Genomic DNA, 27,624 nt, shown 5'->3' with positions numbered 1-27,624 from the left:
CTTGATTAGATTCATTGCCCAGCCCTAGTAAGAATGCATGTGTTACGTGCCACTGGAGTGGACCCAAAAAAAGGACTCAAAACAAGGACGAGGTGCAAAAGTAACAAGGGTTTATTAACCAGGGTGGACAGGCGGAGAAGAGATGAGGAGCCAGCTGCCGGGATGCAGGAGTCTTCAATGGCGGGAACTAGGAGTACAAAAAATGCAAGTATACATACAGCGAGCGAGGGAAAAATCAAACCAACTAGAAAGGCAGTACCAGTAGAGTCCAGAGACTTTAAAAAAAATAAATAAATACAAAAAATCCAACAGTGGCAGGGACTAGTTGGAAACATCCAAAGACTCCAGATGTAAAGGTGAAATTTCAGAAGGCTGCAGTGACGAGTCCGGAAAATTCAGGAACATGGTGGACTGCAAAGAAGGCGAGACAGTGTGTAGTGAGGATCTCAGGTGAGGAGCAAAAACCTGCTTAATGGAGTCCAGGCGATGAGCAGGAAGCAGCTGCTGTGCTGACATCACAGGAAGGTACTGAGGAACAGGTAGCCACCCCGGACGGAGATACTTGTCTGGCGGTGGCTCAGGGCACAAGGAAGGTCAACACAGGGCAGCAAGTGTTCATCAGGGTTCAACAGGGACCAGCAGGGACCAGGTCTGATGGAGTAGGACACTCAAGTGAGGATCCATGTGCAGGAGTTGGTCTGGGAGTAAAATCCAGGTGTCAGAGGTGCAGTTTGAGGAGTTCAGTCTTGGTTGGTTCATTCTGTCAAGTCTAGCGCAGACGTTTGCTGGTTTCCAACAATCTCCTTGAGTTGACTGTCGTGCTTCCCCAGTAATTGACCTTGATTGGAGACAGCCTGGAACAAAGGATCTGAGTCTGTTGGGTCCATGTTTTGGCCAGATTGTTCTGTTACGTGCCACTGGAGTGGACCCAAAAAAAGGACTCAAAACAAGGACAAGGTGCAAAAGTAACAAGGGTTTATTAACCAGGGTGGACAGGCGGAGAAGAGATGAGGAGCCAGCTGCCGGGATGCAGGAGTCTTCAATGGCGGGAACTAGGAGTACAAAAAATGCAGGTAAGTATACAGCGAGTGAGGGAAAAATCAAAAACTGAGCCGACAAGGAAATCACCATCTGGTAGACGAAACAATCTGGCAGAGTCTGGCAGGAGAGCTGGGCCTTTGTAGCAGGTTTGATTGCAGATGGTGTTCAGGTGCTCCCAGCAGACTCCGCCCACATCCACACCCAGAAGACTCAGGTAAGCAGGGGCGTGACAGCATGTTTTTATTATTATTATCATTATTATTATTATTATTATTAATTGTTTATTATTATTATTATTATTATTATTATTATTAATTTATGTATTTATTATATATTTTTTTACAATAAATATAATTGCGACATAAATAAGTTTATACTGCTCATACTGTCAAACATTCCAGGCAAAGCAATAATATCTCCATGGACACAAAAAGATAGCAGATCCCTCATGAAAAAATCTACATAGTGCCCCTTTAAAAAGTCAACAAGCATAATAAAGCATGTATTTCTAGGAAGCAGCAAGTATTACCATATCTTCATTTAAAAGTAGCTTTGAGTTACACAGTGCATTTGATTGCTGCGTGTTTTCCAGAGGCTGCTGCAGACGACAGTGAGTCCCATTTGCATGTTGATAGTTTGTCAGTTGAAGCATATTGCAGATTTGGGCTTGTTAGTGGAACAGGTGTGATGCTCCTCAGTTTCACATGGAGAGCTATGTTTAATGTTTTATTGGAGAGGCACAGCTGCCAGTTTACGTAACCGGATTAACTGTAGCCATGTGTCAAGGCCCAGTGTTTTTCTGTGCCTCAAACTTGTTGGCCCACACTTCCGGCGCTTTTGCAAAACACTTCACACCACGAGGTTTCCTCAGGCCAGTGCATTTACAATAATCCACTGGTGAAACTAGATACTTGTATACTGAATATTAGTTAGGATTACTTTAATAAGACTATTTGAGTAGGTAATACAAGCCAGGAAAGTAATGTTAGTCGCAATCATGAATAAGCATACTGTATGAGGAATGGCATCAGGTTTAATTGCAGGCTAGTGAAATAATTTGATTCTAATAATGGCTGTGCAACTAATCGGATTTTGATTGCGATTTCGATTTGTGTCTCAAACGATCTCCAAACTCATATAATCGAGTTGAAACTATTAAAGGTTAATAAAGTTCAGTTTGGGATATATATATATATTTTTTTTTTACATAAATAAGGATATTAATTTTACTTTTTAAATATAGAGATTGTAGAACAGCTGGATATATCGTTTATTTTGGATACACTTATGTTTTTCTATGCCTTACTTTATGTTTAAAGTATAATTTATTAATTTTATGTTTTATACAACGCAAAACTGCTCTAAGGTTCATATTTGTAGCCTGTATTTATTTTCAATTTGAACGTTTTGCATAAATTATTGATAACAAAGTGTTTTCGAGAGAGAGAAATGCTGAATAAATGCATTGTGTTACTAAAAAAATTATTGTTTGAATAATCATGATTTCAATATTGCCCATAATGACCGTGATAATGATTTTTTCCATAATCAAGCAGCTCTAGGTTATCATTTGCATTCTACTTTACAACGTTGACAAGCTCTTCTAGGTGCTGTATTATTATAATCATTATTCATTCGCCTCCCACTGACAGCAGTAAACTAGTTCTGTCGTCACAGCTGCCCTGGGGTAAACTCCCACACCCAATTACAACCACATTCATACGTAACATGGGTGGGTGAAGTGTTTTAACCATGGACACAATGACAATACTGACAGGTCAAAGCTGGGATTGAACCATTAACTTTCAGCGTGATTGGGTAATGCTCTGACTAATAGTTTTTGTAAGATGTCCTAATTGCAGGGCAGTTTGTTGCAATGTTTAAAGAGGAGTATTACACTTCTACAGTATTAACTAGGGACGTAACGATATCTAAATCTCACGGTACGATATTATCACGATATGCATCTCAGGGAATGATATTTATTGCGATATTTTGAAGAGAATTGTAGATGAGACACTTTTTTGCTTTTAAAATACCTTGACAAGATTTTGGTGTGAATTATTACCATCATAATCCCAAGAATACAAGTAAAAAACATATTTCTTCACGTTGTTTGCACTGAAATGAATCATGGGATATGTAGTTTCCAATGTTTATAAGCTGTTGCTACTATAAAAACATGCATTTAAGCAGAGGAACTTGTGATTCGATATATTGTGACAGCCCATGATATTATTGTGAGACTTTTGACGGTACCATATCACGATATTTTGGTTATTGTTACCTTCCTTGTATTAACTAACTAGGGGTGTAACGATATCCAAGTCTCACAGTACGATATCATCACGGTATGAACCTCATGTTACGATATTTATTGCGATATCGTGGGAAAGCTCACGATATGGTGGGGAGGCTCACGATTAGAGATGTAACAACTATCCAAATCTCTCTGTACGATATTTTCACGATATACATCTCACGGTATGATATTTATTGCGACGTTTTGTCGAGGTTAACAAAACTGTGAATGTGCAACTTTTTCCTCTTAAAATGCCTCGACAAGACTTAACCCAAGGAAATAACACTTAAAAGTGCTTAGAACTGTTATTTCTTCTTGTAGTTTACACTGAAAAGGAGCAAAGGATCATGGTCTATGTAGTTCCCTCTGTCTTTCTTTAGCATTTGCTGCACCATAACTCTTAATTTAAGCAAAGAGACTTGTAATTCGATACAATGTGATGGTCCACGATATTATTTAACTTTGAACGATACGATATCACGATATTTCGGTTATTGTTACATCCCTACTGCTAACACATCACATATTTAGATCACTATGTTACCTTTAATTGTTTTTAAAATGCCATATTTGCAGAAAAAAAAGTCCCAATTCCCTTTGCTCTCGGCGCTTCCCCTTCTCCCTGCTGTCACAACACAATCAGCGCGCATCCTGCTAATTAAACTACCGCGTCGCATCAGGTTTGTCAAGTTGTCGTGTATTGTTTGGTATCACGCTTTTGTATATTTATAGAGATTTGGCACGCGGGCAGGATGGATGAGCAGGAAGGAGTGTTCAAATAGGACCTGGGAGAGATAGCTCAATGACTGAAACATGCATGGATGACATCTAAAACCTCTTCAGGCGTTCGATGAGCTTTTTTTTGGTACTATTTTAAAGCAGTTCAACTTGATTTATTGTTCCTATTGCACCTCTCGCACAGACACACACGCTCATTTGAACTGTTGCAACCATTAGAACAGGCACCTCCATCTCACTGTGCAGCCAAGGGTACAATTAACCCTTTAGTGATTGCTATAATTTGCAGCTCTTTATCCCCCAGTGGCGGAACGATGTGTAAGTTACGAGTATAGTGGATAAAACGCTCGTAAACATGACTCTACAACGTGGCTTCAGTCTCTCGCCCACCCCATTCATCTGATACCGTGAGCCAGAGCAGGAGCAGCGGTTGCCAGGAAACAGACCAAAAAACAGACTTTTGATTTTCAGGTTTAGCAGCGGTACATATGCTCGGGGCTCAGTGAGAAACACAGGCTATAGAGGCGCAGATTAGGAGTAACACTGATTTAAATAGGTCTGCTTTCTAGGCTGTTTTCTGTCAGAGAAACAGAGACGCTATAGTCATTTTGTAGGGTTTGGGATTTTGGATGTGCTTGGAACATTTGCTCAAACTAATTGTATCTATTAGCGTCTAAGGCTGCGTTGAGGCTGCAGGGCTCAATGCTCAATTCGGATTTTCTAACCATTTCCAATTAAACGCGGCTTGTTTGTGATCTCCGGTGTGAACTTTAAACGCCCCAAAAGCGTCCCACATGCTCACTGGAGGACACGACAGAGTCACACACAGCGAGCGCGTTCAGTGTTTACGGAAATAGCCTAAACGCTGGGCTTGTCTCCCAAAATACGGTCCAGTTCTTCATCAAATGGACAGGTTACAGTTTGAGTCTTTAGCCTCCTTGTATTTGGTTCACAGACTATTTGTTTTTTGTTGACATTGGAGCCAGGACGCCTGTAGCCGCGCTCGGACATTTCTTTGGCAATCATTTCAAAAACCGCCCAGTTCCCATAAGACCCCTCTAATTTGACCTGAATACAGCGATCCCCCCAAATATTAATTAACTCACTAACCCCACTTTCCCTCCATTGACTAGACTCCGAGTCTGACGTGTAGGTGGGATGAATGTGACCTGGCCGTTCAAACTGAAGTCACATGTCAAAAGATCGGATATGTATGGGTTTAGGAGCACATATCCAAGTGTCCTGGGTCACATTTGAAAAAAACTGGATCTGTGTCGTTCAGACTGTGATTAAAAGATCAGATACAGATCACATAGGGGAGAAAAAAATGGATTTCGTCACTTCCGGCTGCAGTTTGAATGTAGCCTAAGAGTCATGTGCCTTAATGTTTTTCTTTTGGTTACTTAAATGGTACGTTGTGTGTCCCAGGAAGCACATCTGGCTTAAAAAGTCAACCCAAGAACATGAACATGCAGTTCTTGCTCTGGCAGTCCATCTGAATGTGTGGATATAAGAAATAATAGGCCAAAATATGTTTTTAAGTCAGTGCCCTTTTTGCCTGATGAAGGCCTAGTGCCAAAACGTTGTATGTCCTAATAAATCTCACATTTTGCAAGTAAGACGGTGTGCGGGATTTTTCTCTATGTTCTTGGGCTCCTCCAACACACCTGTCTCAAGTAATTGATGTGCCAAGTTCTCATTCTTTTAAGTAAGTGCCCAAAAAGCACCTGGTGTAAGAGAATAGGCCAGAATTGAAATAGTTTTCGTCTTATAACCCAGAAAGGGGAAAAAAAAATCACAAACAATATTTTTAAACACTAAAATCTAACTAATAATCCACTAACAATAGTAAAGCTGGGCCAATACAATACATACCTCAGTACATAGGCCACGATACGACGATCTCAATTCAGTGCAATTTCGATTCAATAGAATATATTTCAAATCGATTCGATGCAGTTCAATAAAAATAATGGCTAAATCATGGCTGTGATACTAAAAGTCTTTGTTAAACCAGTTCTTGTGCAAAGCGAATATGAAACACACCCATTTTAATCATCAAAACTGTGAAAATGTCAAATGTGTTGCATAAATGAGTTTCCTTCCTCTAAACAAGGAACAAAACTGTAGCACTGTAACACGCACATTAAACTATACGATATGTCGATATTTTTATATTTTTGCACACCCCTAAACAATAGAGCTCTAAACGCACAACCTCTGTCTCCCATTGACTCCGTGACAGGCACATTAGTACGGCTCCAGCAGCACAGAGGCTCATAACAGGCTCAGGGTCAGAGACAGGTGCAAGGACAGTCTGACAGGGTGAGGACAGGAGCAGGGTCGAGTGGTCGTCTCTGCTCAGCTCAAAACACCGCCGCATTTACAGTACCAGGAGAGGTCTGCGCAGGTTTAAGAGGAGTAGTTTAATGTTATGGCAGGCGCATAAAGAAGCAGGTGTCCACACTTTGCATGTAAAAGTAATGGGCCATAGAGGGGGAATAAATTAGAATAATAGCAGCAGTTACATTAGCGGGAGTGGGTATTACAATAGTCTTTAAGCATAGGATTTATATTTACGTTTAAACAAAGGAAGTTTGAGTCCTGGCTCCAATAGTCATTGTTTACATCAGATGCCCTTCTTTTGGCAAGTTCAATTATATTAGCACAAAATCATAAATCAGAAGTCCATCAAATATACTTTAGTAGTAGTAGTGTGTTTACATTCAGCCACTACAAGTGCAGCTACACAGAAAGCTCGGCTCTTCACGAGGGTTCTTTGTAAAGCAGAATTCACCAGGCGTTCGATTGTTCACCCACTAATAACGAACGTGAGCTGGGTTTGGACCCTCGTGAGACAGGTTAGTTTTACCCTATTGATGTGTTGTTGTAATATTAATCTATAAAGTCCACTAGGGAACATGTCAGTGATTGGGATGGCAGTGTTTCCCACAGTGATTTATAGTTATGGCAGCCACCTTGACAACAATTGCCCCCCGCCTTGACTACGTCCCTCCGAACCACATGAATCCTAGCAAAATTATAATTGTCGCCCCTCGGTGCTCACTTACTGCAGACAGTGTGGACAAGCTGTTTTTTCTGGCCAAAAATATGAAGATCGAGTAAAACTTCATGCTGGAACTGTTATTGTTGCGCTTTACTTTTTGAAAAGTTTTGTTTACTGTCTACAAGGAATTTATTTTTTATAATATGTCAAACATTTGTTGCTTATCTGAGAATATTTAATTTAACTTATTAGTATTACCAAGCAGCACTTTGCATTTATTTTATTTTCCCGTTTGTATAATGTTAAAACAAATTGTTGGTTTAATAAACAACCAAATAAAGAACAAACATTTTGTTCCCATACTCTACCGAAAACGAGCCGAACCATGACCTCAAAGCCGAACCGTGATTTTTGTCGACTGTTACACCTCGATTGGGTGTAATATTTGTTTACTTTACACAGCTCTACCAGCCTGTACTTGGGTTTCAGCTTTCTGTAATAGACTTTTTCTGATTCCCATTATCCCATCATATATATATATATATTTTTTCAATGTTATAATGTCATTACCTCATCCAGTACCTGGCGCTGTGTTTTGTTTCATTCACACATAATCCTGTTTTCTGTCTACATCTCCAAAGCTCAAAATGCTCCGTTGCATTTTGTGATGTCTTGAAGCGATAGTTTAAGTTTTCAAATTTTACCAGGTTTTAGTTCAGTAGAGACTGGCAATTCCAGGGTTGTAACTATGCAAATGATTCTAATGAAGGTGTGTGGTTTAAAGCGTGTTTTCAGTTTGAGAGAAGAACTTCAGCCTAAATGTGCAGGTTTGTGTGTTAAACATGTGCAGCAACATTATAACATGGATAAAAAAACTGTGTAATATGACCCCTTTAATCACTCCGTGGGAACTGTCCTAATTTTTCATCATTCTGAAACCTATGGCTAGAAATAGACTGGTACCATAATAGAGACTGACCTGCGTTCCGATGAGCAGGTAGGGGACACTGGGGGCGTACTCCTGCAGCTCTGGGACCCACTCCTCTCGGACGTTCTGGAAACTGGCCGGATTCACCACCGAGAAACAGATGAGGAAGACATCGGTCATGGGATACGAGAGCGGGCGAAGTCTGTCGTAGTCCTCCTGTGAACACAACAGACGGTAAGGTTAAAAGGAGACAGTTGGGCCTGGTCAAGCAGAAGTAAACAGCAAGGACAAAAATTCAAGTTAATGCATCTGATATAAAAATGTATTGAACAGATACATATGTACTCTAGTTTATGAAACTGTTTACCTTTTTTCTGTACCATTTTTGGTTCTAAAGTTACATACGTTTTAAACAGATCATGTATGAAACATGGAACAAAAATGATTTCCCAAATTTCAAAGACCTGCAAATCATGTAAATAAATGGATGTATTTCATCATATCTTGTGTTATTCCATCTTTGAACTGTTGATGAAGGTACATGATTTTTCAAAAAAAAAATTATTTAAAATGATAAAAATTTGCTTGGAAGGACTGACATATTTTATAGAAATAGTTTCCTTTCATTTTGAAGTAATATTAAAGTATTCAGAAGAAAAAAGCGACAAATTATGTAAAATCATGCACCTTCTACTTGTTTGCACAATTTTCCCTCCGTTACTTTTCCCTCCGTTACCATGACCTTTCTTAATAAAAAATCTCATTACTCAAAAAGTAAGAGGTTTTTCAACCTAATCTTGTACCATATGGTAGAAAACTATATGAAGCAAATATTCAAACCAGTTTGTTAAGGATATGTAAGTGACAACCGCTAGTTATTACTGTTTGTATTTATTGCATCTGAGCATCTTTCGTATATTGTGAGAACATGATTCGTGAGCAATGAACTTTTAAACCCTGCGATTTGGTCGTACAGTTTAAGCTGGGGCTGAGTGACACGACCAAAAATATCACACAGTGTACACCCGGCATTAGTGACAGAGGATTGGCTGTATACTTAATTAATAGACCAATTACCCTTCCTACTGCAATTAACAAGCACCAAATTACTGAAACTAATACTATTACAACACCTACTACTACAAAAACACTGAAAAAGCTCCATTGTTGATCTGTACAATGCTGCAGCAGTCAGAGGGCGGTCTCTCTGGCACTTCCATTGACCAGACAGTAGACAGCATTTATCCCGAGAACAGATCTTAAGTTTGACCTTCACATTTTAGTGGTTTCCTCCTCTGCACGGAGACAGCTGAGAAGAATCCCACGAGAACCGCAGGCCTGTGTACACCAGCTGAGCCCGGACACTGCACCAACCACATACCAGATACAACTGTGTTCTGGTGTGGTTTAGGGGCGGGGGTGGTGACAACAATGAATGTCTTGGTATTTTATTGATAACAGTATTCAGAAGCGTCTTTAAAGGGCCTGTATTACAGTATTTTCAAATCTACATATGTTATAATGTTGTTTTCTCATCACAAACAGACCTGGAGTTGTGTTTTGTTTCATTCTCACATGTTTAACACACACATCCTGCATGTTTAGGCCAAGTTCTTCTCTTAAAAAGAAAACACTGTACTCAACCTTGTGATAATGTGGTAATACACGAAGTACTCCACTGTGTTTTCTAACTCCATACACCTTCACTAGAATAATTTGGATAATTTCAGCTCTAGAATTTCCAATCTCTACTGAACTAAAGGTAAAAGGCAGACTAGGGGTGTGCAAAAATATCAAAATTTCGATATATTGTATTGTTAAATGTGGTGATAGAGTATTGATATCGTGGGTTGCTGTATCAAAATATCATATCGTATTTTTTGGCTTATTTTACTAAATTATTTTGTTACAGTGCAATAGTTTTGTTGCTTGTTCAGAGGAAGAAAACTTTATTTGACATTTTCACTGTTTTAAGGATTAAAATGTGTGTGTTTCATATTCATTTTGCACAAGAAGTGGTTAAAAAAGACTTAGTATCACAGCCATGATTTAGCCTTTATTTTTCATTGAACCATATTGAATCGATTTGAAATATATCGAATCGAGAGCTCACTGTATTGAGATTTTTATTGTATCATGGCCTACGTATCGAGGTATGTATCGTATCGGCAACTTCTTAATGATACCCAGCCCTATTCATGACATCACAAGGTGGATTTTTTGAGACTTAGGAGATGTAGACAGACTAAAAGGATAAAGGATTACTCAAACATGTGTGAGGTAACAACATTATAACATGGCATAAAGCTCACAAAACTAAATTTTGCATACTATAGGACGTTTAAATGTTGAAGGTTAAATTATCAGAAACATCAGAAATGACAAATATTTCAAACGCGATTAGGGTCCACACAGAAAACATTCTTAAAAGCAGTATATTTTGTAGCAGCAGTAGCAGTAATAGCAGCAATCATTGTAGTAGTAGTACTACTGTAACGCCCTGTACACTGGTATCAGCCAAGCAAACCTGTCACGCTTACAGTGAGTCCAAAATTCTGGAGCACGTCTTATCTGGCACACATCGTAGAGAACACATCACACCTATTTTATCCTCATTGGACTGGCTCCCTGTTCATTTTAGATTTGATTTTAAAATGTTATTGTTTGTTTTTAAAGCACTTCGTGGACTCCAACGTACATTTCCGACCTCACTGTTCGCAACACTCCTTCATACGCTCCAAGGTTTGAGGTCCAGGTCCAACTTGTCGCCCCAAAAACGAACCTCAAAAGCCGGAGTGACGCTGGGGTGACCGGGCCCCAAACTTTGGAACGCTCTCCAACCTCACAATAAGACCGTCCCTTCAGTCGATTCTTTTAAGTCTCGTCTAAAAACACACTTTTACTCACTGACTTTTAACACGGCGTGAGAACTGTGTGGTCCTCTGACTGTCTTTTATTGATTCTATTTGATCATTTTAGTATTTTTTATATTTTTATTGACTTGCTTATGTATTTATATTATGCTTTATTTTATTTCATGTCTTAATTTGTATTGTGCCTACTCTGTGCAGCACTTTGGAGACTTTGTGTTGGCAAAATGTGCTGTACAAATAAAATTGGATTGGATTGGACAGTAAAAGTATGGCAGTAATAATAATCCATGGTGGTGATAAACTACTATTGGACCAACGGCCGTCCTGGGGCAGACTGAGGGACGCGAGGCTGCCAATCTGCACAACTCGCCTCTCCTAGTCAATGTGGGTGGAGTGTCTTGCTTAAGGACACAGCAACCCCACAGTACCACCTGTTATTCCCAGCAGTCTCCCCTCTGACGGCATTAACAAGGAAGTAAGAGTGAGTAACAGGATTTATTAATAAAGCCCCCTCATTTCCTCGTATTATCCGCACCCTACGCCCTAAACTGTTTGATTGTCTAAACCACTAATTGACCTCTGCAACACTGTCCATTGTAATCTCCACCGCTGCCTTGTACTTGGCCCAATATAAAATCCTCTGACAGTAATTGAATATTCATGATGCATTTGGCTCTGAGGGAGGCCAGTAAACATCCCAATATATTTCGAGATGGATCAATGCGTCTCCAGTAATGAGAAACGACTGCACCGCTCCAATCCAAACCGGGCCAATCAATCCAGCCTGCATGTCCTGTTCAGGGAAATTAGCTCCTAAACAGCCCTCAAATCAAAAACACATTGTCCACAGAGAGAGATAGAAAGAGAGAGGGAGTAGAAGAGAAGGAGAGAGGGAGCAGGAAGGTGAGTAAGAGAGGGGAAGTGAGAGAGAGAGAGATGTTTGTGACAGCTTTTGATGCCCTCAGCTCGTCCCTGACAAAACAAATAGGATCAAAGTGAAACATGCACAAAAACAAGGCGCTGTATGAGGGGATTTGAAATAAGACGTGTTCTGTTAGATTCACAAAAACAGGTCAAGGTCACAGGACAGAAACTCATGAAACTTTTCCCAATATTCCAGAAGTGTCAGCTCCCGGCGGGCAGAGCCATATGGCCATGAGAATCACAATGTGAACTCATCCAAAACTCTGTTGAAGAGAACGGCCAATAGGTTTTTTTCATGGCCGAGGCAGATGCTGATTGTTTAGAGTCCAGAGCAATTAGATCTGCAGATATTTTTCTGGCAAATCTGTAGGCCCGGTTTTGATTATTTTCACCAAATGAAGTTGTTTTAATTTACGACACACTTCGCCCACTTTCCCTTTTTTTTTAACCACAAACCTTCAAGAGGGCTACATAGTCAAACATTTTGAGCAGTTATATATTTGCATTACAGTGTTTAAATAAAGTTTTGTGTGTATTCTTTACGCAGCAGATCGGCCAAAACAAAATATCGGCCTCTACTGGAGATTTAAAGCCACTAGTTGAGTTCCTAAAAAGAGCAAATATCGGCCAACATCAGTGTAGCTGTACTCTGTTGCTTCTATGAACTCTGAAGGGGAAGCGACTTAGCACAGAGGGGAGACTCAAGAGTGTAAAAAACAAAAGCGAAACTTATAAAACATGTTAATATGTTGTTTTTGGTGAATATAGTATTTTTGAGGAGGCAAGTGACCAGAGCTGAGTCACGCACATGCTAGAATAGGACAGATTCAGAGTCCTGCACGGGTCCATTTTTAGAGACCCACACCTGCGCAGTTCAGCACCGCATCCGCCCGTTATCCCGTGATTATATCAAAGTTAAATCCACACCCGCCTCGACCCGTTAACATTCCACCCGTTACCCACCTGTGTCCATGATAAATCGGGGTCAGCCAATTAGTCCAACAGCCCAATAGTCCAGGACTAAACCAGGACTGAACCTATGGCGTGTCATTAGCAGATTATAAATATATACACGATCGCCAGGACTGGACCAGGTCTAAACCCAGACTTAACCAGGTCTAAACCAGGACTGAACCAGTGTCATTAGCATAAATATATATACATGACAACCACCAAACCGATGCCAGGACTAAACCAGGACTAAACCAGGACTATACCTATGCCGTGACATTAGCAGATTATAAATATATACACGCCGCAACTGCATTGATCGAACTGCAGATCGCCAGGACTACACCAGGACTAAACCAGGACTAAACCAGGACTAAACCAAGTCTAAACCAGGACTTAACCGGGTTTAAACCAGGACTGAAAAAGGACTATACCTACGCCGTGTCATTAGCAGATTATAAATATATACATGCCGCAATTGCATCGACCGAACTGCCAATTGCCAGGACTGGACCAGGTGTAAACCCAGACTTAACCAGGTCTAAACCAGGACTTAACCGTGTCTAAACCAGGACTAAACCAGGAGCGCAGCCACCGAGCCAATCACCTCCGCTGATGGATTTTATGTAATGAATAAAGTAAAGTCACTCTCTCAGCCTGGTCCATCTTTCCAGGAAAAGACCGGGAAATGGCGCTTGTCTCCAGGGCAATGGACGTCCTCAACGTGCGTCAAGTATTTTTCTCCCGTTCATTCGTTCATTTGATTCACCTGACCCGCCCGTGTGTAATCACTACCTGCCTATGAAATTCGAAATTAAAACCCGCTCATTTCAGCAACTATTCGTGACTACCCGCCAGATACCCGACCCGGTGCAGGACTCTGGACAGATTTAACATATAAAGTAGCACAGGCCCTTCCAGCACTCGACACTTATAACAACTATTAGCCTAGTCTGTGTAAAATCTCCATGTGACTGGTAACTATGGGAATAAAAAATGTCTCACACTTCTCGCCGACCCATTACTTTCCCAACACATGATAAATCTAAAGGCACAGATTCTATTAGAGAGGACATGATAATTCTTCAGGCTGTGTCCACACTGGAGGGACATTTTTCATACATTTGCAACTGCCTCATTTACATTGTGTTGAACAGGGCTGTATTTCACTGGCTCCAAGGCTCCAAGTTACACGCACTGCAAAAACGAATATCTGCATGTGAGTTAAAATGATTTCAATTAAGAATATATATTTCAGAATAATTTTTAATTGATTTGATTGAACTTTTAAACCTATGTCATTAGTGTTCCACAGTCTGGCATTAAACCTGTACCTATATATATATTTTTTCTTTATAAGTGTTTTTATTTTTTTCAAACACATATTACATACATACAAAACATGCACTCTTATTGTTATCGTGGTCCCCTCTCCACAGATCTGACCTGTAAGTTGTCTCCATGGAGATATAGATAAGTAAAATACTTTGGAACATTCAAGGAAAAAGAATTACCAGAGCATTGTGTGACTTTTCTGGTAGCCAGGCTGGCGCCACCTAGTGCCTCTGCTCATTCATTTCATTTCTTTCCAGTGACTTGGTCAGGAATTGGAAAACACGAGATGTTTTGGAAGAACCCCGGAAATGTGAGTTTGGGCACCAGCCAATCAGCAAAGAGCCATACATTCTGTCTTGGCAACGATTCCCAAGATCGAGGATTTAAAGCCGGAACAAAGAGAATGTTTGCTGAATTTTATCATGGGGAAAGACATTATTGCCCTTCTTCCTATGGGAAAAGCTTAATATACCAGTTAGTCCTGTCAGCGGCACATTACATACGTCACGACCAAATAGCAGCGACTGGTTAAATTAAAAAAGTACTGTATTTTCCACACTATTAGGCACTCTGGATTATAAGATGCACTGTTATTAAATGGTCTATCTTTGAACTTTTTTCACAAATAAACCTGCACTGGACTTTAAACCAAACACAACAGTTGGATGGGTCAGTGGGACTTTGTTTGTGGCGTTCACGGTGACTCTGGGCTTTGTTCAGTTGTGGCGTGTAGGGAGGGTGCTGTCTGGGACACGCTGGATTGTCGGCGTGTTCGCAGTGACTCAGTTGTTCAGTTGTGGCTAGAAGTGGCACATTCGCACTCGCTTTTTCGGTTTTGTTTCGTTCCTTGTCCGTGTGGAGAGATGAGTGTGGCTGCGGATGTTTTTCGCTGAGCGGTCGCTGTCTGTTCCGTGTGTGTTTGCGTGCGCTGCGGATGGTGCGGCTTTGTAGTTTACTAAAGTCATGATGGGACACCTGAGTGGATTCGTGTATGGGGCGCTGTGGGTTGCGGGACGCGTGATCATTTTTTGATGGGGTTGGAGGCTTAAGAGCGCGTCTAATAACCCAGAATATACGTTACCCGCCTACCGTCGAGCGAACGAATCCTAATGCTGCGAGGTCAGACGGTTTCCACAAAGTGAAACCCACAGATGAAACAGGCTAGTTTTCTTTTGGAAAGTCCATCAAATGCTTTTCTTCTTGGAATGTTTCACAGTAAACCTTTCTATCTTCGTGGAAATCAAACCAGACCAAGATACAGGTCAGATCTGTGGAGAGGCAACCCCGCTCACAGTCAGAATGCTTGTTTTTCTAGGCATTTTGAGCACTAAAACCACTTGTAATTGAATAAATATAAGGTAGAACTGTTTAAAGTCATACTGTGGAACATTTCAGACAGCGCAATGACATATGTAAACAAGCAGGTGATGGATCCCGAAACCAAAAAGTTACATATTGCATCTTTAACATGTAGAAACCAGCAGGTGACCATCCATCAAGTTACATAAAGCAGAACCAAAAGCAATACTTGATTTGAAACACGTCGGTCCACCGTGTAAATAAACTTGTCCAAACTACTCGAAACAAGATTAATTTCTGAAGTGAAGTCTTTTATGCTTCGTGGAGAGATTCAGTGAGTCTATGTGTCTGGACAGAATAGAAGAGGCATCTGCAGCTTCTCAGGGGCTGTGTTTTGACACGAGCTGTCCTTAAGGTTTACATGTGGCAGAGACAGCGCCATAATGAGTACAAAAATAGAGCTGCGGACTCCGTGTGCATGTGAGGAAAAGACAGGTTAAAATCCACTGTGACTACTGTCTGTAAGGGGACACTGTGCTACGACAAAAGCTTAAAGGGACCAAATTACGCTGTTTTTACGCTTTTCTGATCTATGTTATAATGTTGTTCCTTCATCAGAAATATACGTGTAGTTGGGTTTTGTTTCATTCACGTGTTTAATGTAGAAATCTTATCAATTTAGTCTGAGTTCTTCTCTCAGATAGAAAACATTTTGTACCATCTTGTTATACAGGAAGTGCTCCACTGTGTTTTTAACAACATACACCTTCATTAGAATTGTTTTGGCCCTGGAATTGCCAGTCTCTACCAGTGATGTAGTGGGGATTTTTTTAAATGGGGGACTAAACCAGGACTGAACCAGGACTGAACCAGGACTGAACCAGGACTGAACCAGGAGGACTAAACCAGGAGTGAACCAGGAGGACTAAACCAGGACTAAACCAGGATTAAACCAGGTCTAAGCCAGGACTAAACCAGGACTGAACCAGGACTGAACCAGGACTGAACCAGGACTGAACCAGGAGTAAACCAGGATTAAACCAGGTCTAAGCCAGGACTAAACCAGGAGTAAACCAGAATTAAACCAGGTCTAAACCAGGACTAAAACAGGATTAAACCAGGAGTAAACCAGAATTAAACCAGGTCTAAACCAGGTCTAAACCAGGATGAAAACAGGTTTAAACCTAATCTAAACCAGGTCTAAATCAGGTCTAAACCAGGACTAAACTAGGTCTAAACCAGGATGAAAACAGGTTTTAAACCAGGTCTAAATCAGGACTAAACCAGGTCTAAACCAGGACTAAACCAGGTCTAAATCAGGACTAAACCAGGTCTAAACCAGGACTAAACCAGGTCTAAACCAGGACTAAACCAGGTCTAAATCAGGACTAAACCAGGTCTAAACCAGGACTAAACCAGGTCTAAATCAGGACTGTCTACACGGACGCACCTCTGGGCCCGTCCCGACACTCAGTCCTGCTTTAGTCCTGGTTTAGACCTGTTTTAGTCCTGGTTCAGTCCTGGTCCCTCATGTCTCAGGTCACTATAGGACAGTAGTGCAGATATCATGAGCCTATGCAGGTTGTTTTCACCGTTGCCAGCAGCTCTGGTTTGACATTTAAGTTGTAGCCATTTTATATTTGTTATTCTTTTACATCTCATGTCGGGAGAAGTGGGCGGACAGTGTGCCCCTGCGTACCACACCCACTACACCCCTGAATGTAAATGTAAAAGGTTAGATATTAACTTGAAAACTACTGCTTTATGACAAGGTTGCACAGAGCATTTTGAGTTTTAGAGATAAAGACAGACTAATAATAAATGATTACTCAAACATGTGTGAATGAAACAAAACACAACTCCATGTAGGTTTTAAAATAGTTAATTCTGTGTAATATAGGAACTTTAAAATACATTTGCACTCATAGTAGAAGTACTTGTGCTCTTGATTTTGGAGTGGTTTTAACTACAGTTGCAAGTTTGTTTATTCAAGGTAGAACAGCAACATTAATCACAAAGATTGACAGTTTTTGAAAGGCCATAATTTCCTCCACAAACGACAAAAAATCTTGTCTTGTTCTGCTTAAAAAACTGCAAACCCTGTCGATCTGTACATGTGCTGAAATATGATTCTTGTATTTGTTCTTCAGTTCATATTTCAGTCTTGTCAATTCTGCAGGATGTGTTTAAAATCTGATGTTCAATGTTAAATGCCATGTGACAATAAACACAGTAGTTAATGGAACAATAAACCAAACCATCCAAATGAACTACCCCTTTATTCAAACCTTTAAGATGGATGCCCTTCCATATTGTATTATGACAAATGTTTTGATCAGCACAAAACTTTAACACTCAATGCTAAATTGGTTGAGTCCCAGGGTGTCCACAGTTATGGAAATCCTGAAAAAGTCATGGAAATTGAAAATATCATTTTCAATGCCTGGAAAAGTCATGGAATTTTTGTAAACTCAATGAACGTTTTGGCAAAGTCATGGAATTTTATTACCTCTTTCACGCAACTATAGCTTTCTGTTAAGTTATCATTCGGCTATCGTGATTATTTCAGAACGTATGCACTTTTTGTTTAAAAGAGAAGACAATAAATGCACTGACAGGATTTTGAATGTTAAAAAACTATAATCCCAAAACATAAGGTGAGTGGAAAGGGTTAACATTTCATGTTTAGCCCTAAAAATCTGATAAATTCTATACATGTAGGTGTTGTAAAGTCATAGAATTCACTGTAGGTCATGAAAAAGTCATGAAAAAGTTTTGAAATTTTGTCTGTGAAAAAGAGTGGAAACCCTGGAGTCCATAGACCCGCTAGCCTCCGAGGTCCAAGTAGGAAGTGGGCATTGGGGCGTTTTTGGCTCCCTTTGTTTCCAATTGACTTTATATTGAAAATGATCACCCCTCTCTTTGTAACTGCTGTTGGGAGCCTTGTCAGTTTGGTCTTAAAATGTTCGTATTAACCCGCTCTGCATGATTCTAGTGTTTTTATTTAACTAATTTGTACTTAAATAAATTCCTATTCCTAATATGGACCTGGCTCCAGATTCACTTTTATAACCGCTAGCCTTGATGAGTTTTATTTGACTCACATTCCCTTAGTCTACTTCTTTACACAGTCCATGGTTGAGTCTGTGTTGTATTATATTGTTTGGTATTGAATTATATGGTATTGTATTAAATGTCAGTGTTGTGCATATCCACGACTTTATCATAACAAACTTGACCCGTGTTTAACCCAAATGATTTCACCGTGACATCACTGGTACAATTACTCACATGTGACACATCTGTTCATGAATCCTCCTCTTGACTCATTATTGCACCATTTACTGATTTTGAAAGCTTCATTTTTTTTACATTTGGCGTGACTCATGTCATCTGTTCTCTCGTACTGTCTGGTTTTAGTTTGATTAGTGCTTTTGTTGTTGTCCTGCAATGGTCTCGTTCTCATACATACAGTAGGTCTTCTCTTTACATAACGGCACGATTATTTAGTATTAGGATGTGTTTTTGATTCAGTATAACAGTACACTTTTGACACTTTGCTGTGACTTCACTCTGGGGGTGTTCTACGTGTATCTCTATGGTGGAATGTTCAGAAGTTACAATGGAGACACGATGCACAGACTAGCAAACCCTGTCAATTATTTCATTTAAGATGGTCCGAAAAGCTCAATAAAAAATTCTAAATGTATTTAAAGAGCACATTTTCAGGAGCCTGTGATCAATACGAGCGTTCGCGGTCCTTGATTTTCAACAAAAAGGCGAGAGTGACTGAAAAACTGTTAACACTTGCTATTTTGTGACTGTAATTTTATGTGTGCTGGACTTGTTTAACAGCATGACTCAGCTCACCTGTTTCAGTTTAAACTAAATCAATGCTTTCTGATCAGATTACACTAAAATAAAGCTCAGACTGAAGTTTTTAAAAAGCCTAAAACGGAGCAGAGCCTCTACATTAGTTGATATTGCATTAAAATCTGATCCCTGCATTAAAAATCGGATCCCTATGACAATATGCATTTTAGTGATAATGTCTGTTTTATGAGGTTTAAGCTCAAACACACTCTTCTTAAGCCTTTTTTCCATAGTACTTAAATGTAATATATAGTTGGTATGTGCATGAATCATAATAAAAAAAAAAAAAACACCTATAACTAGGGTGACCAGACATTCCTATTTACCCGAGACAGTCCCAGTTTTGAGCCCTGTCTCCGCTGTCCTAATAAATTTACACAAAACCGGTGATTTGTCCCAGGTTTTATAAAAGAAATGTCCCAGGTGTCTCTATTTTTGGCCAATCTGATCCCTGCCAACAGTAGAGAGAGTCATACGTTGTCATTTGTTTAGGTAAAATACAGAAAAGCTGCTTAAAAATGACCAAAACACAAAGAAAATGTGACTGTACTGACTCAGATGTTCATCATGAATGGGCAGAGTGCAGAACAATTTTCCTTAATTGCGCCCTTGTTTCATAATTTTACCACAAACCGGGGGTGTTACAGTTTTTTTTATTTTGAAAATCTGGCCACCCTATATATAACAAAAAAAAAAAAAAAAAAAAAAAAAAATAATATATATATATATATATATATATATATATATATATATATATAAAAAAATTATTATTTCTTACATACTGATAAGTAGGGATGTAACAATAATCAAAATATTGTGATATCGTATCGTCAAAGTTCTCACAATAACATCATGGACCATCAAAATATATCGAATTACAAGTCTTTGCTAAAATTAAGAGTTATGGTGCAGCAATAGCTAAAAAGACAGAGAACTACATAGACATGATCCTTTGCTGCATTTCAGTGCAGACTACAAGAAGAAATAACAATTCTAAGCACTTTTAAGTCTTATTTCTTTGGATTAAGTCTTGTCAAGGCATTTTAAAAGGAAAAAAAAAATGCGTATTAACAAAATAATTCGCAATAAGTATCGTACCATGAGATGTATATCATGAAAATATTGCATAAATAAGAGATTTGGATATTGGAATATCCCTAATTGTGAGCTTTCCCATGATATCTCAATAAATATCGTACCGTGAGGTTCATACCGTGATATATCGTACATGAGACTTGGATATCGTTACACGCCTATGATGAGAAATTTTTTGGTTGGAAATCCGTCACCTGCTTGTTTCTATGGATATGTATTGTTTTGCCTGGAAAGTTCCACATATGACATTAAACTACTCTACTTTACATTTATTAAATTACATTTGGTTTTATAGTTCAAAAACACCTCGAAAAATGATCTCTCTCCACAGATCTGACCTGTAACTTGATCTGGTTTGTTCTCCATGAAGATAGAAAGCTTTAAAACCACACTGTGAAACATTCCAGACAAAGCAATAACATGGACAAAAGAATTGGACGGACCCTCCACCAGAAAAGCTACATAATGCACCTTTATGTTTAATATTTTTCTGTCACTGTGCAGTACTTTTGAAACAGCGTGATTGTAAAAAGTGCGATCAAAGTGAGTTGGTTTGGTTGGTTTAAAGATACTTGCCGGTTTAACCTTGTAGCCTGGAGTGGTCCCTGCTCTACGCTTTTTCACAAATACCAACATTATTATTCTGCACTTGAATTCAACAAAGTGCTGCTACTACAAGAACCGCTCCTCTCAGAAAATCAATGCCACTGAACTGTTTGAGGCCCGAACGTTGGCTAGTCACTATCTTTTATCATCGTTGCATCTTTATTTATCATAATACAGCTTAAAATTGTGGGTTAAAGGGCCCACGTTATTCTATTTCATAATGTTGTTTCCGCATAAACATATCCAGAGCTGTGATTTGTTTTACTGACACATGTTTAACACACAAACCCTGTATATTTACGCTTCTTCTCTCAAACAGAAAACACTTTGGTCCACCGCACAAACATAAATGCTGCTCTCTGATTGGTCCACTCGGAAAATTAGACTTAAAGCGGGAGTCTGCGCAAGGTTCGGAATGTTACACGGAATGGTATTAAACTTATCCACAGTTCACAAAAGAATGCCTGAAACCAGAAAAGTTACACAAAACAAAACAAAAAAACAAAAAAAAAAAAAAACTAAACTGCTTTCTACAGTCTCTCTCTAATCCATGTATCATTCGTTTAGTTTTTCAAAATAAAACCAAAAATAAGAAAATGAAAAAAACAACTATTTTCTTCATTATTTGTCTCCAAAACCAAAATGAAAAAACAGATAACGATTAGTTTTTTCAGGTTTTAATTTTGTGTTTGTGTGTTGAAAAAACAGATAACAGATGTTTCCGTGACTTAAACTGAGATGCCGGACTGAACCAGGACTGAACCAGGACTAAACCAAGACTAAACCAGGTCTAAATCAGGACTGAACCAGGACTGAACCAAGACTGAACCACTATTAAACCAGGACTAAATCAGGACTGAACCAGGACTGAACCAGGACTAAACCAAGACTAAACCAGGTCTAAATCAGGACTGAACCAGGACTGAACCAAGACTGAACCACTATTAAACCAGGACTGAACCAGGACTAAAACAGGACCGAACCAGGACTGAACCAAGACTGAACCAGGACTAAACCAGGACTAAACCAGGACTGAACCAGGACTCCTGATTTAGACCCGTCCAATGTCAGGACGGGCCCGGAGGTGCACCCGTGTAGACTGTTGGGTGATCAGAACTGAGACCGCGACCAGATCGGGACTGAAACCGGGACCAGACCGGGACTGAGACAAGTGTGAGAGAGACTGGGAACAGACCAGAATTGAGACTGGGACTGAGACTGGGACTGAGACCAGGACCAGGACCAGACCGGAACTGAGACCAGTTTAGACCTGGTTCAGTCCTGGTTTAGTCCTGTTTTAGTCCGGTTTTAGTCCTGGTTCAGTCCTGGTTTAGTCCTGGTTAAGCCCTGGTTAAGCCCTGGTTCAGTCCTGTTTTTGTCCTGGTTAAGCCCTGGTTCAGTCCTGTTTTTGTCCTGGTTAAGTCCTGGTTCAGTCCTGTTTTTGTCCTGGTTTAGTCCTGGTTCAGTCCTGGTTTAGTCCTGGTTAAGCCCTGGTTCAGTCCTGTTTTTGTCCTGGTTTAGTCCTGGTTCAGTCCTGGTTTAGTCCTGGTTAAGCCCTGGTTCAGTCCTGTTTTTGTCCTGGTTCAGTCCTGTTTTTGTCCTGGTTCAGTCCTGTTTTAGTCCTGGTTTAGTCCTGGTTCAGTCCTGGTTTAGTCCTGGTTAAGCCCTGGTTCAGTCCTGTTTTTTGTCCTGGTTTAGTCCTGGTTCAGTCCTGTTTTAGTCCTGGTTAAGCCCTGGTTCAGTCCTGTTTTTGTCCTGCTTCAGTCCTGTTTTTGTCCTGGTTCAGTCCTGTTTTTGTCCTGGTTCAGTCCTGTTTTTGTCCTGGTTCAGTCCTGTTTTAGTCCTGGTTAAGCCCTGGTTCAGTCCTGTTTTTGTCGTGGTTCAGTCCTGTTTTTGTCCTGGTTCAGTCCTGTTTTAGTCCTGGTTCTGTCCGGCATCACAGTTTAAGTCACAGCAACAGGAAACCAGCCATTATCCTTTTTTTCCATTATTCATTTAAACACAAAATCAAAAACTGAAAAATTTAATCGTTATCCATTTTTACATTTTGGTTTTGGAGACAAACAATGAAGAAAATAGTTGTTGTTTTTTTCATTTTCTTATTTTTGGTTTTATTTTGAGAAACAAATAAACGAATGATACACATATTCTCTCTCCCTCTTCTCTCTGTTATTTCTTCTTTGAGGCTTCGAAAATCTGGTTTCACTGCACCAGGGCCTAGTGTTTAAGTCATGTCACTGCTCTGTTGATTGTTAACCTGAGAAGTGTTATTGCAAAACTCGTCTTTCAGAAACTAAACTGTGAGAGAAGATGTTTTTGTCTGGGCTTGTGTGTTTCTGCTGGCAGCCATTTTGAATCCAGAAATGTCACAGCTGTCAAACAGTGCCACAATAATAAAGTAAAAGAGCCGAGTGTCACGGAACGCTGTGTGAAAAAGAATAACTACACATGGGCATGACTTGGCACTAGTAAAGGTGCACAGTGGAACTTTTCTGAAGGAGATTCATTGGATTTGCCTGGAATGTCCCACAGTATGACATTAAATATATCTCTCTTACATTTGTTCAAATCAGCTTTGTTTACTGATATAAACCCCATGAAAAACATGCATTCTAACTGTGAGTGCATAGTCGCCTCTCAACAGATCTGACCTGTAACTTGGGCCCCGTCCTCACTAGTATGTATTGGAGTCGTTTTCGTTGTGGATGCAGTGTTCGTCCGCACTAATCTGACTGAAAACGGTGCCAGAGATGTAACGATCTGGTGTCGCCAGCTCCCACGAATTTATCTGAGTACAGATCTGATCCAGCACTGTGTGGACGCCTGAAAACGCTGATACACTGATATAGGTCTATGCACCTCGAAGTATTTCATCGCTAAAATACTTAGGCTACGTTCAGACTGCAGGGCTTAACGCTCAGTTCCGATTTTTTTGTGAAATCCGGTGTTTTTGCGAGGTCGTTCACATTTCCAATTAAATGCAACTTGTATGTGACTCCAGTGTGAACATTAAACGACCCAACAGTGTCCCGCATGCACACTGGAGACACGACGACGTCAACCACAGTGAGCGTGTGTTTATGGAAGTTGTCCAAACATGGACGCGAGCATTGAGCACCTGGAGATTTTAAAGTTTCTCTTGTACCGGAGCCAGAACATGAACAACTTATTTGTTTTAAAGAGGAGATTGAGAAGGAGAAGGACGAGGTTTTTGGCCGTGGTGTTTTGTGGGGCAGCGGCAGCAACGTCCATTGAAAGGAACGTGTGGATGCGCAGACGTAGCCAAGAGTGGTGAGTGGTGATGTGCTTCGCTTCAGTGACACGGAGTTCATTAACAATTTTCGCCTACTTCAGCGCAGAATAGTGACGTTTGTGGCTTGTTGATATCGTGTAGGTCGTGTAGGTGCGCGCTTTGGCCGTTCAGACTGAAGTCACATGTCAAAAGATCAGATATGTATCGGTTTCAGGAGCACATATCCAAGTGGCCTGGGTCGCATTTGAAAAAATCGAATCTGTGTCGTTCAGACTGTCATTAAAAGATCAGATACAGGTCACATAGGGGCCAAAAAATCAGATTTGGGTCACTTCAGGCTGCAGTCTGAACGCAGCCTTAGTTTATGCAAATTAGCCATGCAGTTTTAAGTTTAGTTTCTGTAAAACGTAAACAAATATGCTCAAAGCTGTGTGGATAGGGTTAAGTTAAGGCTTGCAGACACAGAAACAACGTGTCTGGACGCAGGTCATTTCCGATACAGTGATACAGTGATACGGTGATACAGTGATACGGTGATACGGTGATACAGTGATACAGTGATACGGTGATACAGTGATACGGTGATACGGTGATACAGTGATACGGTGATACGGTGATACAGTGATACGGTGATACAGTGATACGGTGATACGGGGATTCGTTTCAGTGTAAACGGGGTCTTAGGTTGGTGGTGGGCAGCACTAGCTTGTATCCATGGAAACAGATTAAGCTCTCATTTTTATCTGTCTTTTTCATTTGTGTTAGGTCAGTTTGAACTGTGTGAAGCGTCTTTGAGTGTCAAGAAAAGCACCATACAAGTGTTAAGTATTATTATTATTATTATTATTAAAGCTGTAGAGAGAGATTCTGCTGCTGAAAACCCCCACTGCTGCACAGACGACCACCTTAAAACAACTGCATCTGCATCTGGATCTGCACAATCTCAGCAGGACAGTTGACCCTGTAAACTCAGCTGCCCACTGAGTAACCCCGGGGTTCAAAGACCGACACATCGCTTCACTGAGATTAATGCTAAGGCTACAAACAACCTCCTGTTAGTGGAACAATGATAAATCCTACTCCTCTGTTAATATCATTATCAGCCAGACACTGTAGCACCCTAAGGGAAAACTCGGGTGCAATTCGCCAGACTATAGACGGGTTTATGTCAGTAAATCACCATGTGGACTAATAAATCTTCCATCTCAAGTCAAATGCGATGTTCCTGATGTAATGACGTTGCTCGAACTTTTTAAATGATACATATATTACCGGTCAAAAGTTTTAGAACACCACACGTTTATCATTTTTTTACTGTTTACTGTTGACCAAAACGTATTCCAAACTTTTGATTGATGGAAGTGTCCACCTTTAGCAGATGTAACAGCTGAACGCACTCGTGGCTCGTTCTTTTTACAACAGAAATCAAATATTCTTCAGAAAGTTCTTCCCAAGTCTGTTGCAGAAGTTTCCATAAATGTGTGGCACTTGTAGTTTTCTTGGCTTTCACTCTTCTGTCCAGTTCAGACGGGGTTTAAGTCTGGAGACTGTGCTGGACACTCCATGTTTTCAAACTTTACCATCTTATTTTTTTTTCCTGAGGTAGTTTTGCAGAGCTTGGACTTGTGTTTTGTTATCTTTTATCTTTTTTTTTTATCTCTTGCTGTTCAGTATCCACCTTTGTACCATTTTAAGCTCTTCATTGGACTTGAATCGCAATAAATAACCGGAAAAAGTCTTCTAAAACTTTTGAGCGGTAGTGTACTGCAGGGATGTCAAACTCAAATTCACAGAGGGCCAAAATTTAAAACTGGGACTAAGTCGTGGACCAGACTAAATATTTATTGAAAATTTTCAACAACATCTGCAAGTTTTTTCTTCTTTCAAGATATGATGTAATGTTAAACCTTTTCTTATTAAAATAAATGTTTAATAATGGTTTTGCTTAAAACATTGAATCCAGAACAAGCATAATATAAAATAATAACAACATTTTAAATAAATAATGTCTCTATAGTCTATCTGTAGCCAGCGAGCCATTCATCTTCCCATTCCCAAGCTTCCCATTCATCTTCGCTGTCATCTTTCTTTTTATCGCTACGTAACTTTAGCCATCGTGGGCTGTTTCTACCTCGGGAGATGCACCCCTCCCCTCTTGTCTCTTTAGGGACATGAAGAAAGCGTGCTCTTGCCAAAAGCATAACCTTTATCCTTTATTTTATTGGATCCACAATTTTTAACTGCTGCATTTTCCTTGGTGACTATTATTTTTGTTAAAGACCACACAAGTAAGAAATTCGAGAATTGGCCCTCAAAGTGGAAAAACTCCACATCCTAAAGCATGCAAATATGGTCCATCTGATTCACTGATGACCGCCGCTGGGACTCTGGACGCCTCATCTCCACGCACGCCCCCTCCTCTGGACATCCTTGCGGACCGCCGCGCCTGTGACTTGGACTGAGATGCCACCTCACCTGTGACCCGACCCAAAACGACGCCCTTGGAACCAGGTCTGGCGAGGAAGATTCAGATGCTTTGGAGTAACCCTGGCCTTTCGTGTTGTTCGACCAGAGGAACTGATCACTCTGTTGACCGTGACAACCCACGCATCTGCCCGTAACAGATCTGACTCAAGCAGTGACTGTAATTTGCAGAAGTTGACACATTAATGTGAAATCAGTGAGTTAGACCACGAGGTTGAATAAAGTTCAATTCCCATATTTAACTACCTCAACACTGTTAAACTTCGGCGCATAACTGTTTGACTGAATGAGAACTTTGATATTGTTTAAATGCTTAACCTTTGATAAATAAACCACACCAAAGAATTCTGGTTTTAGTGATTTTTAAAGTTAATTACGGAGTCCCTAACAGAGTACTTTTCCCCTTCAGACTGATAGAATTGATCAGTTTGTGATTATTATTGTATCATTTTTAATTCTTAGGAACTATTACTACTACTAAACCACTATGTCATATTGTGGAGCATTTCAAGTAAATCTATAAGATCACCATGGAGCCAAGAATGTGATATAGGTTTTTTGTTTAGTTTTTTTTAATATATACATATAAATAGTAAATAGTTTGTTTATCTTTTTTTCCCATATTTTTTATATTTTTTTTCCATAGTGTTTTTTTTTTTTTGAGAGATATACAATTGTACAACAAGTGGTATACCATATATATAGCAAATATACATATATGTATAAATATATAATCATATATACATACAATTTTAAGTAACAATAAATAAATAACAATATGGTAAATTTAAAACAATCATAATAAAAAAAATATAAAACAATAAAAATATAATAAAAAATAAAAAAGTAAAAAATAATAAAAATAAAGTTATAAAAGAATAAATAAATAAATAATAATAACTGTCACATTCTTTC

The 27,624-nt window shown here is 39.7% G+C and overlaps 1 protein-coding gene across 4 annotated transcripts in view; it reads right to left on the bottom strand.

The window, feature by feature from the left end:
* Positions 1 to 27,624, bottom strand: part of rhoq (ras homolog family member Q) — a 74,292-nt gene that overhangs the window by 18,216 nt on the left and 28,452 nt on the right. The window contains exons 3-6 of one of the 4 annotated variants that reach the window (XR_008633326.1): positions 8,068 to 8,232; positions 1,129 to 1,250; positions 260 to 1,052; positions 120 to 187 (exon numbers count right to left, since the gene is read on the bottom strand). Coding sequence is in view for 1 of the 4 variants with exons in the window: in XM_020935899.2 (XP_020791558.1) it covers positions 8,068 to 8,232 (165 nt within the window). In the remaining 3 variants the exon portion in view is untranslated. Of the gene's footprint in view, positions 1 to 119; positions 1,053 to 1,128; positions 1,251 to 8,067; positions 8,233 to 27,624 lie in introns of all 4 variants that reach the window. The other 3 variants (XR_008633325.1, XR_008633327.1, XM_020935899.2) reach the window with 3 other exon arrangements.

Source organism: Boleophthalmus pectinirostris, unplaced genomic scaffold (genome assembly GCF_026225935.1).
Source record: "Boleophthalmus pectinirostris isolate CB_2022bp ecotype Guang Dong unplaced genomic scaffold, ASM2622593v1 HiC_scaffold_5, whole genome shotgun sequence".
NCBI classification, from domain to species: domain Eukaryota; kingdom Metazoa; phylum Chordata; class Actinopteri; order Gobiiformes; family Gobiidae; genus Boleophthalmus; species Boleophthalmus pectinirostris.
The sequence above is the reverse complement of the archived record's forward strand: the minus strand, read 5'-3'. Positions and strand labels throughout refer to the sequence as shown.